General features: G+C 34.6%; 1 protein-coding gene across 4 annotated transcripts in view; it reads right to left on the bottom strand.

The window, feature by feature from the left end:
• PPP2R5C (protein phosphatase 2 regulatory subunit B'gamma) overlaps positions 1-18,625 on the bottom strand; it is a 77,983-nt gene that overhangs the window by 3,083 nt on the left and 56,275 nt on the right. For 3 of the 4 annotated variants that reach the window (XM_069018278.1, XM_069018279.1, XM_069018281.1), the window contains 11 exons: positions 17,639-17,749; positions 16,935-17,027; positions 16,708-16,838; positions 14,353-14,412; positions 12,321-12,429; positions 10,164-10,217; positions 8,231-8,401; positions 7,547-7,674; positions 5,895-5,996; positions 3,950-4,022; positions 1,522-1,638 (listed from right to left, as the gene is read on the bottom strand). In XM_069018278.1, coding sequence (XP_068874379.1) covers positions 1,522-1,638; positions 3,950-4,022; positions 5,895-5,996; positions 7,547-7,674; positions 8,231-8,401; positions 10,164-10,217; positions 12,321-12,429; positions 14,353-14,412; positions 16,708-16,838; positions 16,935-17,027; positions 17,639-17,749 — 1,149 coding nt within the window. The remainder of the gene's footprint in view (positions 1-1,521; positions 1,639-3,949; positions 4,023-5,894; positions 5,997-7,546; positions 7,675-8,230; positions 8,402-10,163; positions 10,218-12,320; positions 12,430-14,352; positions 14,413-16,707; positions 16,839-16,934; positions 17,028-17,638; positions 17,750-18,625) is intronic. The other variant, XM_069018280.1, reaches the window with a different exon arrangement.

Here is an 18,625-nt window from a genome sequence, read left to right as displayed (position 1 = left end):
CATAGAATCCTACTCTGGCTGCTTTTCTTCTAGAACTGATGTTGGAGGACTCAGACTTAGGAAGTAGGAATTTTAATGCTCTCTGGCAGGATAGAAAGTGAACCAAGGTCTCATAAACCCTGAGAAAATAGTTAAGTGTTAGGAAATAGCACAAAGATAGACACTGTGATCAACACAACTTTAAACTTAAACAGTACTAATTCTTTTAAATAATTTTGTATGCACCTTTCTCTACTAGAACTGGTTCTAGGCTCTGAAGCAAGTGAAAGGAGGCCCCATTCTCCCTCCTGTGGGCCTGGCTAAGCTATCCACCGTATGAAGAAAGGCAGAGGTTTAGAAACTTTAGTAAGCCCAGTGCTTCTCACTGACTAGCTCTAACCATCATTCCCATTCAGGAGAATGCTACTCTTGTTCATTGCCCTGGAGAGGGAAGTAATTCAGCCACCAAGATTTACATATAATGCACAGGGATCCACAACATAGACAAGTGTTTAAAAAACAGAGATCCTTGAGTGTGTCTTTGCATTCCAGCGTTTCTTTTAATTCCAACCTTCATCCAAAATGCCATATAACAAATAAAATATAATCTTGCAGGATAATGACACTGGAATTTTAAGACAGTAATTTAGCAAGTTAGGTTGACCACACGCTTATTTTTATTAAATGTCTTACTGGTTTAAATTAACTGACTTTATCTCCAAACTCAACTTTTTTTTTCTGGCTCCATTTCTCCAGTCTTAGACTTTGCTGGATTCAGACAGATTTATAGTACCATATAGTACACATTCCTACCAGAAATCTTAGTGATTCTGCAATGCTACCTGGCATCTCTCCATTTTCAACCAGCTCCAAGTTGAAATCTCTAGTTTCAACATTGATATTCTAATTCCACTTAACTGATGTTAAATTAAAAAGACATGAATATTACTGAGCATTAGCTACAGACAAAAGGATGGAAATGACCTTGAGAATCCTCACCCTGCATGGGGTAACGGAATCTGACAGATGGTGGACTGAGGAAGAAGACCCATGAGTGGGCAAGACACAGACTTTACATATTTTTTCAAAGCACAAGAGCTTCAGCCACAAACAAGGCTCTGAATAACAAACAAAAATGTATAACATACATTCAGATTCTAGTACTGACAAGCTTTTCTTATGAAAGATAAAACTGTTACATAGAAATGAGACTAGAACATGATGTCATAGATTTTACCTATAGTTTTCACTCTCCTTAAAGCAGAATCATTGTTCCCATAATGACACAAAAAGCTATTCCTAAGTGAAAATTAAAGTTTCTGTAGAAGAAACCTTAAAAGAGACCATATAGCAGATTCACAGGCACTAGAAACAACACTATTTCTGGCTGCTATACTATCACTTGAAAGTAGCAGCTCTAATGAAGTGTATTACTCAAGAATAAATGGTTACAGGGCTGAAAATATAACCCAAGTTTATGATTAATAGTCACTTAAATGAATTGATAAATTGGAGTACTTTGCTATCTTCACAAGGCTTTACCTGACAAGCCTCTTCTTTCACTGTCTTTTTGAGCGTCTGCAAATCTTCAATTAAAGGCCCATCTGTTTCCATTGCAACAGGACTGTTCAGCAAACTCGTGTCACTATATGTTGGGTACTAATAAAATGCAAAGTGTTAAAATAATCATTCTTAGTAGTAATATCTAAATACTAAGAGTGTATTTGAGCATTTGAATGATATGACTACTAGTTATTTGAGATTAAGTTTAATATATTATGCTTCCAGGGACTATGTAATAAATTTTAGAATGGAACTCCAATACTTTTCACTTGGCAGAAATATCCTGCTGAAAAATAGACAGCATAAAAAAAAAAGGATGGTTTGATTATCTGAGACTCAATTTTAAAATACTCAGATTTTGTCAGTATTGAATATCTACTTTGGCAATCAGTTATCTGAAACCTTATTAATATGTTGTTAAGTGATCTGTGAACAGTGTAGTAATCCAAACACAATCATTTTATTTGCTGGTGCAATTTTGTGTTGGAAGAGGAAATACACTGTTAAGAGACCAAATATACCTAACATACATTTAATGTAATTTCAAACCAAAATATTAAACTTTCCTGTCTTCAGAAAGCAAAATTTACAAAAGTCTTTTAGAAATTAAAGAAAAAAAAATCTTTGTTGTCCAGTAATCTCAATACTTCAGATCTTATTCTAATTCAGATGAGGTGTATATAGTTTTAAATTCAGAACTTATTTACGTGCACACACAGACTTTTTCATCAGTTTTTCCTCACAAGTATTTTAAAATCTGAGTGTACCAACAATTTAATGCAGATGAGAAAAATTAGAAAAACCCCTAACAGCAAGGACTTAACAAATATAATTACAATGATAGAAAATCTTAAATTGTATTTTTGTGTCTTGCAGAATCAGGAACAACTCTGAACAAAAAGAATCATCAGTCATTAGACAAACGAAAAAGTTCACAGAAATTCCAGGAAAAAAGAAACCCCTAAAAATCCATTATCTAGAGCATGAAAAGCATTTATATCCTTATGTCAATTCAGTGGAGCACTCAGTGTTAAAATTAGTTATTTTTATTTTAATTTGCTTCCAGTTACTAGCTTTCTTCAAGCAGACTATGCAGAACGTATGGTATACATGTAGTGTTAACTGGTATCAGAAAATGTACTTACAAAAAGTTGTTTGGGAAGAAAAGGAAATTGACAATGTAGAACTCTGAATTTTTCTACAACTCAATCCACTTACTTAGCCAAACATGCAATAGCTCATCATTTGTAATAGCAAATGACCATGTATATCAGTAACTCTTCAAGCAAGGCTTTTGTAGGACTTATGTCACTAGAGAAATGTTTTGCCACTCAAAGTCAATTACTGCTTTCATATGAATAGCCCTTTTTGATTAATTTAACTGATCTGTTGTCAACTGAAATTTTATTAATTTTAATAGATTTTATTTAAGCAGTTTAGTAATTGTTCCCTGACAAATGACCCAAGATGAAAAAAACATTTACGAATTTCATCTTCTTAGAAAAAGAGATTACCTCATACTTTCTATTTTAAAATAGCACTGAGAACAGAAAGTGTCCCTTTTCTGTTTAGAGTACCATTTCTCCCTCTTCCACCATTTTAAACTCAGCTAGATGGTGTTGGAAATACACAGTACATAAGGTTTCTTACTTCAGTATAATAAAATTCTGGCTGCAAAGTAGTTTAAATGTTTGGAGGTTTTTTTCTTCATAGCAGCAAACTGTATGATTGAGATAAAGAAAAGCTGACAGCATTCTCCAAACAAACGAAGGGGGTGGGGAACCCAAGCCAAACCACTCCGTTCTCCCATAATTTTAAAATATAATGAATAGTCTAAAGGACCTTTGTTTCTTTATCATACTTGGGAGTTACATCAAGTAATGCTGGACAGGATGTTTTCCTTTAGGAAAGACCTGAGGAGTAGGTTCACCAGCAGACTGGCCCAGTGCAGGCAGGAGAACAAATGCAGCAGACAGGAACATACAGCGTTATTTTAATCCATTTGACACAAAGGAAAACTGACCAGTCATAACTCACAGTTGGCAGAAAGATCTCTTTTGTAATTTATTGTTTGCAAAACAGCTTTTCAAGAAAAACCAATTATGGCCTCTCTATATTTTTCCATAATTTTGCACATTAACTTTTCAAACCACAATATGGTGTAAGTCCTATTATAAGAAAATGAAAAAGTACTTCATATCATAGTTTTCAGAAACCTTTTTAAAAAAAAATAATTACTTGCACAAGAGAAAGGTTACAAATTTGAAAAGTACTTTTATTTTGTATCTTTCATAATACAATTAGTGAAATTCCTTTATTTCCATGATCAGCCAGACCTGCTTTCCCCACTGATATTTAACAAAACCAGAGTATTTAAACATGATCATTGTTAATCTTTTCTAAATACCTGGGGATTTGATTTGGCTAGATTTTCTATTTTAACCCATGCTTCTTCCCGTTCCTTCAATTTTAGCTTCTCTCTGAAAAAAAACAAAAATTATACAGAAGTAAAAGAATTCAACAGAATAAGTTATTTAGCTATACCTGTTTGAGTCTACTGCCCAAAATACCGCTGTTGACAGGTTAATTTGCATCGTATCAATACCCCATGATCTCAAATCAACAATAAAAGGGAAAAAACTCAAGATTTTCTCATGAAAGCAACAAACTGGCTGGTATCAGTTTATCTTTAGTACATGCACATTGTTAAAAGTTAAAATTAAAACAGGAAAGTTTTGATCTAGGCTGAAAGCACGTTTGTGTTTTATTTATAATATTAGAATTCTATATTGATAAATAAGAAATGAATAACTGACCATGGGAAGGGCAGAGATTTTTACTGTCAGCCCAATGGCTTCAGGTAATAGGTTAAAGGAAAAGGCACAGAGACATTTTGAATTGAATTCTATCAGAGTACTCAATAAAAACCATGCTCATTCTACAGAGTAGCAAGTCCAGAGGAATGACATAAATGCTTTTAAAAAAATTTTTATAGAGTAGAAAAGGTTTGTTTTCTTATTTCTAATGCAATCTGAAATTGTAAAATCTAGGGTTTGTTTACCCTTCTTACAAACAAACATCTTCTTGCAGAGACTAGAATGATCACCTGTCTTTGAAGGCTGGTGGAATTTAAAAGAACCCTGAACTAGGAGTGCTAAAAACGCTCTCAGGCTTCAATGCACAGAGCAGACGATTCAAATGTCAAGAAAAAAAATGGAAGAGCAGCTATATCCAAGCACATACACAATTTGCCTCCAGCTCTCAGTTAAGTTAATTCAAGATGGGAGGTAGGACCTCCTTAACCATTCCCCTTTTCAGTTCTTACGTGGTGGGAGATTTTTTGTTTTGGTTTTGTGTTGCTACGACATTGCTCAGCACTCTGCCTGCTTTAATTCACACTCAGAACACCATCATAAAAACTTCTAAAAATCAGAGAAGAAAAGATTTGATTTCTCATTTAACAGGGATTCCACATACTTGCAATCAGGGAAAAGAGAATTACAGTCTTTTTTTGAAGAGCCAATGCTCATATTTTGTCATCTATAAACACACACACCTTAAGAATTAGTTACAGTACAAGCTCATTTCTACTTGAATTGTAATAAGGCACTTCAAAACTTGGACAAATCAATCTATGTTGAGAATCTGTACTACTTCCAGTATATCAGTTTAAAATAGGTGTATAATCTGAACCACTATTTGAAGAATCCCTATTTACTTTGAAATTTAAAATAAAAGTAAAATCCAGGTATTTTCAGTACCCACTTTCTAACTGCTTTCAGCCCCTAAAATGAGACCCAAACCATTAATACTTCTGACTTCTCTATCTCATTTTAGCAGGATTCTTCTGTCAAATAAAGTCTACACTACAGACCTGTACTATACAACAGAGTAACAACTTGAATTTCAGTAAGTTTTATAAAAATATGAAGATATGCTCACACACAATGCAATGCTGAAAAATACTGGGAAAGTATTTTGGGACAAACTGAGTGACAACATGAAAGGAAGTAACACTGGGTAAATAAAGTATGCAAAAATAAATACAGAATGTGAACTGAACTGTCAAACAGATCCTCTACACTGGGCTCCACGATTAGCAGTGTCCTGAAAAACCTGAATTTTTAGGAAGATGGTGACCCCAGAAGTATTAGGTCTAAGCCTACATGAGACACCTTATCGTTAAGAAGATTTACAGTTCACATATAAGAAGTTTCAGCAAGTCAACTTTGAAACTGCTGTACTGGAATCAAATGGGCAACTTCCCACTAACGACACAGTGTTTTTTCAGAGCTAAAGCACTCTTAACAAATTACTCAAGAACAGACAGACACACTGACATGAAAACTTACTTCAGTTTTTCTGCTTTAAATTGCTGTGTGCAGTCATCGAACAGTTTTTGGTTCATCTCCATGAAGAGTTTCAGAGCATTGTATATCAAGCCATGTATTGTCCTATAAGTAAAACTTCTGGTTGAAACTCAAGAGTACTTTAAACTTTGAAATCTACTTTTTCTGGTCAACAGTAGCCAATAGCCTACATAACTGGAAAATTACATAATTTCAGAATAAGTGGAAACAAAATTAATTAGTGGAAGTTTCAATTTACCCACAAGAGGCCTAATACAAGTACTAAAATTACCAACTTCGAATGCAGTTTTCTTACTCTGTAGTACTACTCATCACTCGCACTTCTGATGTTTGAACTTCACTCCTAATACTACATGTATCAATACAGGGGTAGTTGTGAAATTTAGTAGCTGACAGTAATCCCATTAGGGTTATTAGAAAAACAGCAAGATGACATTAAAGATCTTGATGTAAGTAACTTACTGGCAACTGATAAATTCAAGAAAAAACGGGTTAGTGATTAAAAGGAGTGTAGAAAAGACACCATTCATTTTGAAAACTGCCACACAGCAACAGCACTTACTTCAACACAATTAGGCCAGGACTCTTTAGAAATGTGTTAGAAAAGTAAAGCTGAAAACATCACAAAAATTACACATAACTAATCTGCTTTATGAAGCATTTTTATGGATTAATTTACAGTTCCAGGCTACGATGTACCACTGCTCAAAAAGCAATTGGTTAAATGATTACTTTGTATAATACATGGAGTTACAAGTAAGAGTGCAGCTGTAGTGGGTAGCATGACTTTTGCTCAGAACAAAATGAATGCATGACCTTGAAAGTCAGAAAAAAACAACCAACAGCAACCCACATTTACTATGTATAATTGCATCATTGAATTGGAATTTTATTAATGAGTACATTATTTGTTACTGCTTGCACCCAGCGACAGTAAGCAACCACTTTAACATCACTTTATTTTCCATTTCTTTCCCAGTGTTTAATTGCAGACTGATTACTCATTCTTGGCCTGCCTACCAGCAGTCCTCAATTCACAGTTAGAGCCAGACTGGGATACTGTCACTACCCCAGAAGTTGCACAATAGCTCAAACAAAGAAGCACTTTACAATGGAACAGCTGCAGAAGGGAGCTGACCAGGACTGTTTTCATGCGTAAGTACTCAGTTATTGTGGGGAAAAAAGTGAAAATAATCAGTGGAGAATAAAGAAAAAAGATTAAAAAAAAGAAAACAAAATGGAAGGAAAAAATGATCAGATTTACAAGATATTTCACTAGAATGCAGAAGAAAGGCAAATTAGCAAAGAGGTTAGTGATCAGAAATCAAAGTTAGTCTTTAGAAGTATCTGAACTACAGATGAATGACAAATTCACTTCATATTTATAGAAGAATGTCATGGATTAGATGCACTAAAAACACTCTTTCTTGTTTAATGAAAAAAGGAAAAGCTATCTTCCTCAATTCTTAATACTTCCTAGAAATTGACAAAAATAAGTCTCTTTATCCGGCAACTTCAATGTCATAGAATAAACAGCTCAACACACTGTTAAACTAGCAACTCACACATCTGAACTCTTAAGCCTAGAACTACACATAAGTGAAGTAGCAGAAATTTGTACAAGTGTTTCTTACTTATTCCAATGCGTCTTTGAATTCCGGTACAAGGATGGAAACATGATGGGTAAAATCTTTGCTGCATTATCACTAATTAAACTCATAATATATTCATTATTCCAGTAGTATAATGCTCGCTCTGCAACCTAAGACGACATGAAAAAAGGAACACTTCTTCAATCTCTTACAGAGCAAATAATTACAACATTTGGAAAATATAAGGGAAAGGTAAAAGAAGTTGCAACTCAGACTTGATTTTGTAGTGCAAATGAGAGTCATGGACCTGATGGGAAGAGAGATGGAAAAACTGCTTTTTTCCTTGATAGGGACATGATTCAATCTATAACCCATAAACTCTGAAAGTCAAGCAAAGAAATACTTTCCAAAAGAATGAGTATTTGTAGAACTCTATTACAAGCAATGAAATGCTAACAATGTACTAAAAGGGTTCAGGTACTTGTGAAAACACTGAGTTTTTCAGCTTTTGCATGTTAAGCATAACACTGAAGTGAATCACCCAACACGAATGCACATATTGCACTCTTGAAAAGGAACAGTAAAACTAGTGTTTGGATCCCTGAAACTTGACATAGAATTGAAGACTTCTTTGCAACAAATAAAATTCATTATGATGAATAATACCACATTACAAGTCTGCTTTACAAAAATTCTGATATCATTGTACATGCAGTAAATACAGACCTGAAAGTGTGGACTGGACACACATTTGGCTAGCTGTCTGAAGAGAGGCTCCATAACTTTTACAAATTCAGATGGTTCAATAACATCTAAAATTTCTTCTAGTTCATTTAAAAACATGACTTCTTTTGGACTGTGAGTCTTTGGCCAGTATTTCAGCAGTGCCATTACCACCTGTAGAGACAAAGATAAAATAATTTCATGGTAATATCACTTTACCTTGAGCCGAATTATAATGCATTAATTAGTCTGGTATTTTAAGCAGAACACAAAACTCGTGATTTCTCGTCCCATTTAACAGCAGTGAACAGACATAGTTCAGTGTCACAGAAATAACTGTTAATAGGTCTAAATCCATTTCTTCAAAAAACAGTGTCTAAAAGACATGTTCAAAAATAATAATCAAAATACTAGAGAAAAAATTTAACATCTAACTTAACATGATCGAAGTGCAAATCTGCTACTACATTATCAGGAACATTACCTGCCACTTAAGTGACAGCAGCTTTAAATCTCTACCTTCCTGGGGATGTACTCCAAAACTCAAGCAATTAAGTTCTATCAATATATTTTAACAAAATATTTACTAAAAATGCCTGAATTGACAGGTGACCAACTACTCTAGCTATGTTGATCCTAAACTTTGAGCTTGATTTGACTATCTTATTAGTCAACTAATCTTAGTCTTAACTTTCTTCATGATTAATAAATTAGTCACCCAGCTTGCTTACGTACCAAACCATGAACACTCAAACCACCGTTCTACGACTCTATGATTTTTTACTATAAAAGCTATAAGCAATATTTAATATCATCACTGGCAAAACAACTCTGAGAAGTGCATCGTTCACGTATGTATTATTTAATCATGAAAGCAGACAGTATGTCCTCAATGAAGCCTTGGTTAATAGACGCAGATTTTTAAAAATAAGATGTCAAAAAATCTCATGTGACAACTATAAGGAGAAGCAAAACATTTAAATTTGAAAGGACCAGAATCTTTTGAAGAGGAACTTGGTACTTTGCTAATGCATGTGCTAAGTTTTTAAAGAATGTTGTAATCATGTACTAATTAGGGATCAAAAAAATGAAACAAACTTGGTTGCATGTTAGTTCAGATTTCTACCAGGAAATATCCAACATCCTATCTGATGTCTGGAAGAAAGCTAAGACTTCAAGATCCCATATAGTACAAATGATAGAATGTTTGACATTTGCTATCTTAATAAATACTAAAAGCTCCAGCTAGAAGATAACTCTTGCTCAGGTGCATACTTCCATTTGTTTCAAGAAATCCAGTTTCCCATTTTACAATGGAAATGGTCATAATCTAATAATGTGCACTTTTGTTAGTAGCAATTGTTTTACTGATCTCCTGATTAAACAGATTAGTTCTCACCTACTTGCTACTGGGTGCAATGAGGCAAACCACTAGATACTACAGAGGATGGTTAAAATTATTCATCCATGCAATTATGTGCAGCCAGACCAAAGTCTGATTTTGTCCAAAGCTGGTAGACATGAATAGGACCTGACTCAAAAGCCTTGCACCAATAGGTAGCTGTGTGTCAGAAATTTGTGTTCCATCGTAACATCCATCTCTCAACAGAGCACAATTCAGGCAAGCTAATTTCTGACTAAACTGCTTCTGGATCTACCATCTCCTATCTGCTCAGCCAGAACAAAATAAGCAAAATAAAATCTGGTCTCTTTGTAAGACCTATGCTATTAATGTTGTTTTTATTCATTTTGGATATTCCAAAGGACTGTTGGAAAAAACTGTATTTGATAGATAAAAATGGTTAAATATTTGACTCTAATATAAATGATTACATATAAATACTTTGTTCCCCAAACCTCCTTAAACATTCAGACAGATGTAAGGTATATTAATATTAATAGTTCAAAATATGTAATATTAGCAAGATAAACTTACTGGTTCTGTAAGTGTGCTGTCCTTTTCTAAAAACTGAACTACACAGTACGCCAGCTACAGTAAAAGAAAAAAAGAGTTTTATTAATTTTCACTATAAAACTGAACACATCTTGAAATCACTTCCATAAGTCAAGAATAACTTTGAATTCTTCAAATAAAACCACAAGGTTCTTCTGTAATTTAAAAAAAACCCCCAACCTATTGGGCAGACAATTTAAACAGAAGGCTAAATGGGCTCTACCAAGTCTTTCCAACCTTTCCAAGTCTGTCCTCACCTTTTTCTGTTATAATACAGACACACACAACCTGATGACTTTTATAATATAGACACACAACTTTTTAGACCTAGTACTTTGCATTACACCACACTTCATCTTTTCAAACACAGGATTTAAAAATCCCAATCTTGTCCTCTAGAGTGCTTTCCACTCGCTAACATTTTGGTGTCCCGTGCTGGTTTAGTATTTTCTATTTCATAACCTAAGCTAGATAAAAGTGCAGTGAACAGTTGTAAATCTTAGGATTTTTTATATACGACAACTAAAGATAACTATGCCTATCAGTGTAAGCTGATGCAACCAGAGGCTGAATTACAGTATTTACCAACTGCAATGCTGAGAATGAGACTGTCCACCCGTGACTAATGAACTATTACATCCCTTTCATTCCATAGGCCAACAGTCCCAAAATAAGTGGGGAGATCACCGCACACCTCACAAACTGTTTAACCATCTTCCTAAAGTCTCTCCATTTATTGAAGCTCAGCTGATGAACCAATTTCTTTTCTTCTTTTGATGATTCCTGCCAAGAATGCCCCACAATAACTTGAGGAATGCGCCAAGAATACTACAGCTACTGTTCTTCCCAATTCTGAAGTAAATTTGATTTAACACAGAAATTAACTTTCTCCATGTATGTATCTGGCAGCAAATCCTTCTGAGTATCTGCCATGGTTTCAATGTGAATTTTTATGGGTTTACTCCGGCGTTTCACACACTAAACTCACCTGAAGTACTTTCCCATTTCATTCAGTAGGACATGTTAGAGAGGCATCCCTAGGTCACTACCCTGTTTTTCCTGATGCTGAAAACCAATGCAAGCCAGCTGAAGGTTTTGGAGAATTACTTTGTGATTTAAGGGGAACAGATAATGGTATGTCTCAGGTCAGTAGAAAAGCCGATGATCACAGGCATCTGCGCTAGCTGAGATTATTAAAAAGGTCTTGCTGTACACACCCTCAACAGGTTTTGTTCATGACATAAGGAAATAAAAAATAAATTTTGAAATGGGAAGTGTTTTACCCTACTACTTCAACAGCAACTGATGGAAGTCCCTGAAAACAAGATCCAAAGCAAATGCTTATAAGCATCTCCAATTGCTAGAGAATTGTAATTATACAAATGGTATTCTTAAAAATACAAGCTGTTAGTAATTTTATTTGAAGAAATGGTACTTAGAATTTGGAGTACTCAAACTACATAGTAAATATTGAACTTTCAAATCAAAACCCCGAAAGTTGTGTAACAATCTCTCAAAGGGAAAATTCAGCATATCACAACAATACTGTATTTTCTCTCACACTCTATGATTTCCCACTCCTCTAGAAATTCTGAATGGAACTAAATTTAGCACAGAAAAGATACAGCTCAGAAGCTCCCTTTTTTGTGTACTTCTAAAAAGATCTATTGAGTTAAAAAATGATGTCCTAGTAAATTCCCAATTCCTTTCAAAACATCAACAAACTGAATTCAGCCGAATTGCTTCATGTAATTTAGAATAAAGTGTTTATAGATTACATTTATTAAAACCACACTTTTCTGCAATATTTTATGTCTAAACATAACAGACAAGAAAAAAAATTCTGTGTGGGTAAATACTAAGAACTCTCACATTAACCAACTACATGTGTTTCATCTATAAACACTATAGTGCTTTTAAAAAAAAAGGTGTTATTGTGTACAGACGTGTTTTCTTTTTAATTTTTCTATCAACAAGTGAAACGTTACAGGCATACGTGTTAAATGATTTCCCTGAGGCTGGTTAGCAGGGAAGTCTTGGAGCTTAGAACTGAACTCACAGCAGACTGACTTGGATCTCCCAACCTCTTCAAGCAAGCTTACTTAAACATTAGCATGAAAAGCACCGAGCAAAACTCACCTGTGGATGGTAGACACTGAGTGATTTCACTTTGTGCAATGGTAACAAAACCTTCAATAGGAATATTTTGTGCTCTTCTTTTAATGGTAAGGCAAATCCATTAATTATGCTGCCAGGGAAGAAATTTAAAAATAAAAATCAGTAATTATATATTAGTCTGCACTGATGTACAGGATATACAAAAAATCTTGAACTTAGCACTTGTTTTCTAATATTTACAAATGAATAGAATAGTCAAATCAATCTCTGTCTATCCCTTAGCCAAGTTTTTCAAAAGTCTCAAATTCTTCTTCCAAGCTGTGCACAACTGTACCTATAGTTCAAACTTCACCATGAACTACTCACTGATTCAAAGCTTTGAATACAACTTTCTCCCAGCTTCTTTGTGGTATTAACAAGTGAAACAGAGATGGGATGTAGAAGAGGTAAACTAGAACAGCAGACAAGTCAAAACATGACTTCTGCTTAACTATTAGTATTTCTGCAAGGCCCTAGAGTACAACCAAACAGCACCTCAACACAAGATATCCCATCAGTTATAGCTGAGTGCAGATGTAGCTCAGTACTGGGTCAATGGCACCTTTACCTAAACTCACAATACTAGAACAAGAAGCTCTGTGTCAACAACATGCTGTGTGAAACTTCTAATGGACTGGATGAATGACCAATACAGAACAGTTACAGCTCAGAAGCCTCACTGAGCTCACAGAAATTTTGATTTGGAAGCCTGAGGGGGCAAAAACAGTCCCCAAACCAAACCAATAACCTCACTTTTAAATTTGTAATACTTAAAGCTAACCTAACAAAACCAAGAATGAAAAAGCTGATGACTCAATAATGGTTTTGAAGATTTAGCTCCATATTCTAGTACTTAAGCTTTACAGTTTCCAGTATGTCTTGATGGGCATTACTTGAGTACAGTGTGTTGAAGTCATGATGGATATATAACTTCTTTAATCACCGAATGTTTAATAGAAAATTAAGGAACTATTCTGGGCAGGAACGTAGACCTAGGAAATTTTGAAACATCCTTCCAATTTAAACAGCATTGCCAGTAAGTTGAGGTAAGTGATCCTTCATCTCTGCTCAGCACTGGTGAGACATCTGGCATCTGTGTCCAGGACAAGAAGGATGCAGACATACTGGAGGGAGTCCAGCAAAGTGCAATGAAGAGGCTGGAGCATCTGACATTCACAGAGAGGCTGAAAAAGTTGTTTACTCTGAATCACAGAAGGTTCAGGGGGATCACACCAACATGTACAAATACATGAAGGGATGGTGTGAAGAGTCAGACTCTTCTTAGTGATGTGTATTGAAAGGGCAAGAGACAAATCGAAACATGGGATATATAATTCAAAGAGAATAAAAAACTCCTTTTTATTGTGAGTGTGGTCAAACATGGGAACCCCTTGTCCAGAAGGTTGTGGGGGTCTTCATCCTTGGCAATATACAAAGCCTGACCAGACACAACCCTGAGCAACCTGCTCCTGCTGACCTTCCATGTGCAAAGATATGGAAATACCAGAAAGTAAACCTAACGGAGTTTTTGCACTGTATTAATGTATAAAAAAATGCCAGACACTTGCACAGGATTACAGAAATTGGTTAATAAAAAACCTCACTAGTTTCAAAGAGGCTACCAGCTTTAAGTTGTAACATTTTAGTGTCAAGGGCTTACAGATACATCACTGAAATCTGAAAAATGACTGGGTTAGCAAAATGAGGTTTCGGAAGTTTCATAACCTGTGTTTCCTTTGTTTATCCACTATGTATTCAGTGATGTTGAAGGATTTTTAATAAATTTCAATTCACTACATTTTACTGGTAGTTGCTTTACAACTAATGTTAATTACAAGAATCTTAAGCAGAAAATAAGACCTTAAAAATAGTATTAAAAAAATTCACATCCAAAACCATTGCCACGAGGTTCAATTTTTTTCTGTGTTTCTACAATCTTACACAAAACACCCTTGATTTTTGAGGTCTACTCTTAAAATCAAGTGAGTTTAATTAAACAAAACCTATGACTTACCTTCCCAGTATTTCCAGTAATTCTGCTATGCCATTGTGATGTTCTGTTTCATAAATAAACCTAAATAAATGAAACATTTTATTGGGTTACTGCTGAAGAGAGATACAGATCTAATAGATCCCCATCTAAGATTACAGGTAGCCTTATCCCAAGTATTTTAGCCACTAAGTAAAAGGAAAGCAGACATAGTGGAAAAGAAACTTTGTGGAAAAAGAAATCACTAGCACACCCAACTGCTTTCAACCTTCACACCTTCTTGCTCTTTTCCCCCACATTTAACAAAGCAGCCCACACTCAAGCTTTTCTCAACACTCATATGTTATGCCATTTTAATAATGCAAAACTGAACACAGAAAACAATGTTTTAAATATTAAAGTAACACATGAGTATATGGCATAATTAAATGCCATGACTCAACCTTCTAGAGCAAATGCAAGCACAAGGTGTTCAAAAGTTACTACTTCTGAATCTAAAAAGCTCTCTGGCATTACAGATCTGTGTGCATACAAAAGGCCTGTAATGAACAGAGGAAGTCACATTTTCCTGAATCTTCTTTTGACAGAGCACTGTAATTTACTAGGCAGCTATCTTTCCACCCTCCTTCACCGGAGTGTAAATTTATTGTCAAAGTTCTCTGCATGGGTTCAGGTAATTTGCAGAGTTACAAAAATTTACACTTAGGAGAAAGTTATTCCACTAATTTGAAAGCATATTTTAATTTGAAAATTTGACATATTAATGGCTACTTTAAATCCAGAATATTTGAACGGACAGCTTTTAATACTTAAAGACCCTTTCCGCATAATTCAGGACAACAATTCCAAGCAAAATTAAAGACTGATACAAAAAGGTTTAGATTGAATTAAATATTCTTAAAATTCTACACATAGCTGAAGAGTTTATCATGCTCAATACACCAAGTCAAGACAGAAGCTGGAACAACTTCCCTCCTTGGTGGTCATATCCAAGTGCACCAATTTACATTTGGATGCAAAATTTTTAAACTTCGAGCTCCTAAATATTATACAGCTAAGTGTGCTTTCCTGTAAGTTTGTGGTTGGCTTTACTTTTCCTCCCACAACTTCGTAGCTGTGCAAATTATATAATTTTCCATATACATATCAGATTGAGAACTTTCTTATATATAAACTATACAAAGTTGATCTAATGACCAGATAATTTCTTAAGTATTTCAAAAACTTAGCACCAGAACTATCTGTGTTTGAAGACCTTGCTTCCATTATCTCTGAAAGCAAAGTGGCAAATAAAAACACTTTGCAGAAGTGCACTATAATGCACTGCAATGCTGTTTTACCATCTGGTTCAGATATTTGACCAAATTACGCATTATGGATTTAATTAAATAAAATCCATGTGTGGGGAAAAAAAATCTGCATCTTTAAGATCCACCTGTACTTTCTCCTTGGGATATACTGGCTCTTCATATGTCCTGTCAAGAGCAGTTGACTGCAAGACAGTAGAGGCTCACTAATTTTTTTAAAGTAGCTCCTCTGTATATTTTCTAAAGGCTTAGTTGTTGCCATAGGCAGGGAAGATCAGCTCCCTCTACAGCTGGTACTGCCGGGTGCCATTCATTAGATGGCACTGAGGGCCTGGCAGCTTTTCACTATTTTCTTAAAGAGGTAGCACCACACATTCATTTTGGGATGAAAACAGTGGTAGAGAAAAAGGGAAGTGTGATGGAAAGAGTGTAAAACTGATATACAACGTAATTATTTGTAGAAAAGCAAAGAATATCAAGATGAAAAAATTGAAACAGGCACCATAATCTTGCATTCACACTAGACATAAAAGCAGTAAAAACACACTTCCAAAGACCTTTGGTAATACAGGGGAATAATTTTTCATCTCCTTTTTTTTTTGTATTAGTGATAATACTACAGTTTATTCTATGGTGATCAACAAAGACTTCACAAGAACTCAACTGTACATCTCAATTTTGAGGAAAGAAGAAGCAGCAAATGTGTTCCTTCCAGCAAATTACAGATCTCTCAGTCATTCAATTTCAGCCCATTTTCTGCATTATGAAGAACTACACCTTATGAAGGCATTATTGTAATACAACACTACCACCCAATAAGAAAAAAAAGCCTCCCACAAAGATATCAAACCACCCACTAAATCATATACTAACTCAAATTTCAGCTGCCAGATTTACACCATGTGCAAGACTACCCTAATCTAAATCTCCCAGAGTGGTATTAATTACTGTTAGATGTAGCAATATTGAGTATAAACATATAAAGAATTAAAAAAATTGCTAGTAGTGTCTTGGAGTGTTTTAATTGCATACCTGATAACATGCTCACCGTAATACAAAGATGTTGACATACCTATAAAATATATTATTAATTTGCTTCCGGATGTAAGCTCTTAAGCCTAAGAATTTCCCATATATTCTGTGAAGAGTTGTTTTAAGAAAATCTCTTTCACGAGGATCTTCACTGTCAAAGAGCTCTAAAAGCTGCAAACAGGGAAAAAGGATGGACTTTAACTGAATCTAATGCATTGTAAATCCAATTCAGAGCTTGCAGTTAAATAATTTCTTTTTTTACCTCACCTGTAATACAAACTTCTGATCAATATATTTCTTCGCTATATTAGGTTGAAAATCTGGAGATTCTAAAAACCTTAAGAAAAATTCATAAACAAGCTGGAAAAAATAAACAACAAGAAAACCAGTATTAGTCTTTTAAACAAGAATCATTTTATAAGCATCACATTACTAAAACTGGTAATTAGTTGCTCAGAACTGCAGAACGTTTTTAGTTATATTTATCTATGTAACACAAGTAAAAGCTTTGCTTTTGCTCTCCTGACAAATTACAAGAACTTGAGGTTCTTTAAACTGCTGAAATTCTGCTGAGCTCCATCACTACTCTTTACTCAAATGACACATAGTAATCTAATATTTATCATGCCCAGAAGTACATGTTCTAAGAATTCTCTGTTCTTCTCTGTTTGTCACGGTGCCTCTGAAAGCTAAAGCTGTGCCAGAGCCAGATCAAAGCATTCATAATGACAAATACAAGCTCATTTAAAATCTCAGCAGTTACATCTCTACCACAAGAAACAATGAGCCTTTAACTGATAACAACTGATTTTTTTTTTAAGATTATCAGTTTTAATTCAAGAAACACATTTTTAAAATTACATAGAAAAGTAACTGATTTGAGATAAACACATAACCTAAACAATTTAGAACTATGAATTTAATGCCAAAATTCTGTTACAGACTGTGACCGTTCAGTCTCCATGAAGTACCTGTAGATGAGGCCATGCAGCTTCTAAGGTTGGTTCATCCTCCTCTGGATCAAATTCTGCTCCCGTTGGATTGGAAGATGGTGGTAATGTTCGAAACATATTAACTGCAAACTGAAATTACAGGTGCCTTTAAGAACTCTGAAACAAGTGAATGACTATAAAAAAGATTTCAAAGATGGTTTTGACTAAGAATTCTTTACATGAACTATTTGAATTAACATTTGCAAAAATACAAGCTGTATAATGCAGTATTTTAAACACTGAGGAACTGTTTGAAAGACTTCCAACCTGGAGAACACTTTTCCACACAGTAACTCTTTAAAGCACAAAGCTACTGTCAGGATGTGTTATATATATATTATATATTTTATATATATATATATTATATTATACATATATAATATACTGTCCTGATCTCTCTACACACAGACATGTATGTAAGCAAAAGTACGTAAAATGTTTACACAAACATTTTTATATATACACACTTCATAAGACCTTGCAGCAAACTGCAAAAATGTAAGTCAGAAGTAGAGACGCAAATCAAAGATTACTCACATCTGTTCTTCTCTGTAAAATATTATTAGTTTCATTTCACATAGTGGCTGCACACATATGGGAACACTTCAAAACCAAATTCCACAATACCACCATCCCCAGTGGTATTTCTCTTAAACCATGCCCATATACCTGACATTACAGAGCATTGATGGGAGAGAAATACACACCCTAATCCCTTCAGTATTTCACTGTCTGAATTCTGAACCCCCTGCAAAACATTTAGCATCCTCATGAAAGAGGACCAGTCTACAAACATGAATTGCTTTTCCAGTTGTTGATACACACATATTTTAGTGTTTACAAGTGCTTGTCTAGATACAAATTCATACTATGCAGGAATCAAAGCAGCACTCTTCACAAAACCTTTAAGCATGAGGAAAGTTTACAAGTCCATAAAAAAGTAAACAAATCCCCCTTCCCTGACAC

The sequence above is a fragment of the Aphelocoma coerulescens genome, chromosome 5, assembly GCF_041296385.1.
Source record: "Aphelocoma coerulescens isolate FSJ_1873_10779 chromosome 5, UR_Acoe_1.0, whole genome shotgun sequence".
In the NCBI taxonomy this organism is placed as follows: Eukaryota; Metazoa; Chordata; class Aves; order Passeriformes; family Corvidae; genus Aphelocoma; species Aphelocoma coerulescens.
This window is presented reverse-complemented; position numbering and strand designations above follow the sequence as displayed.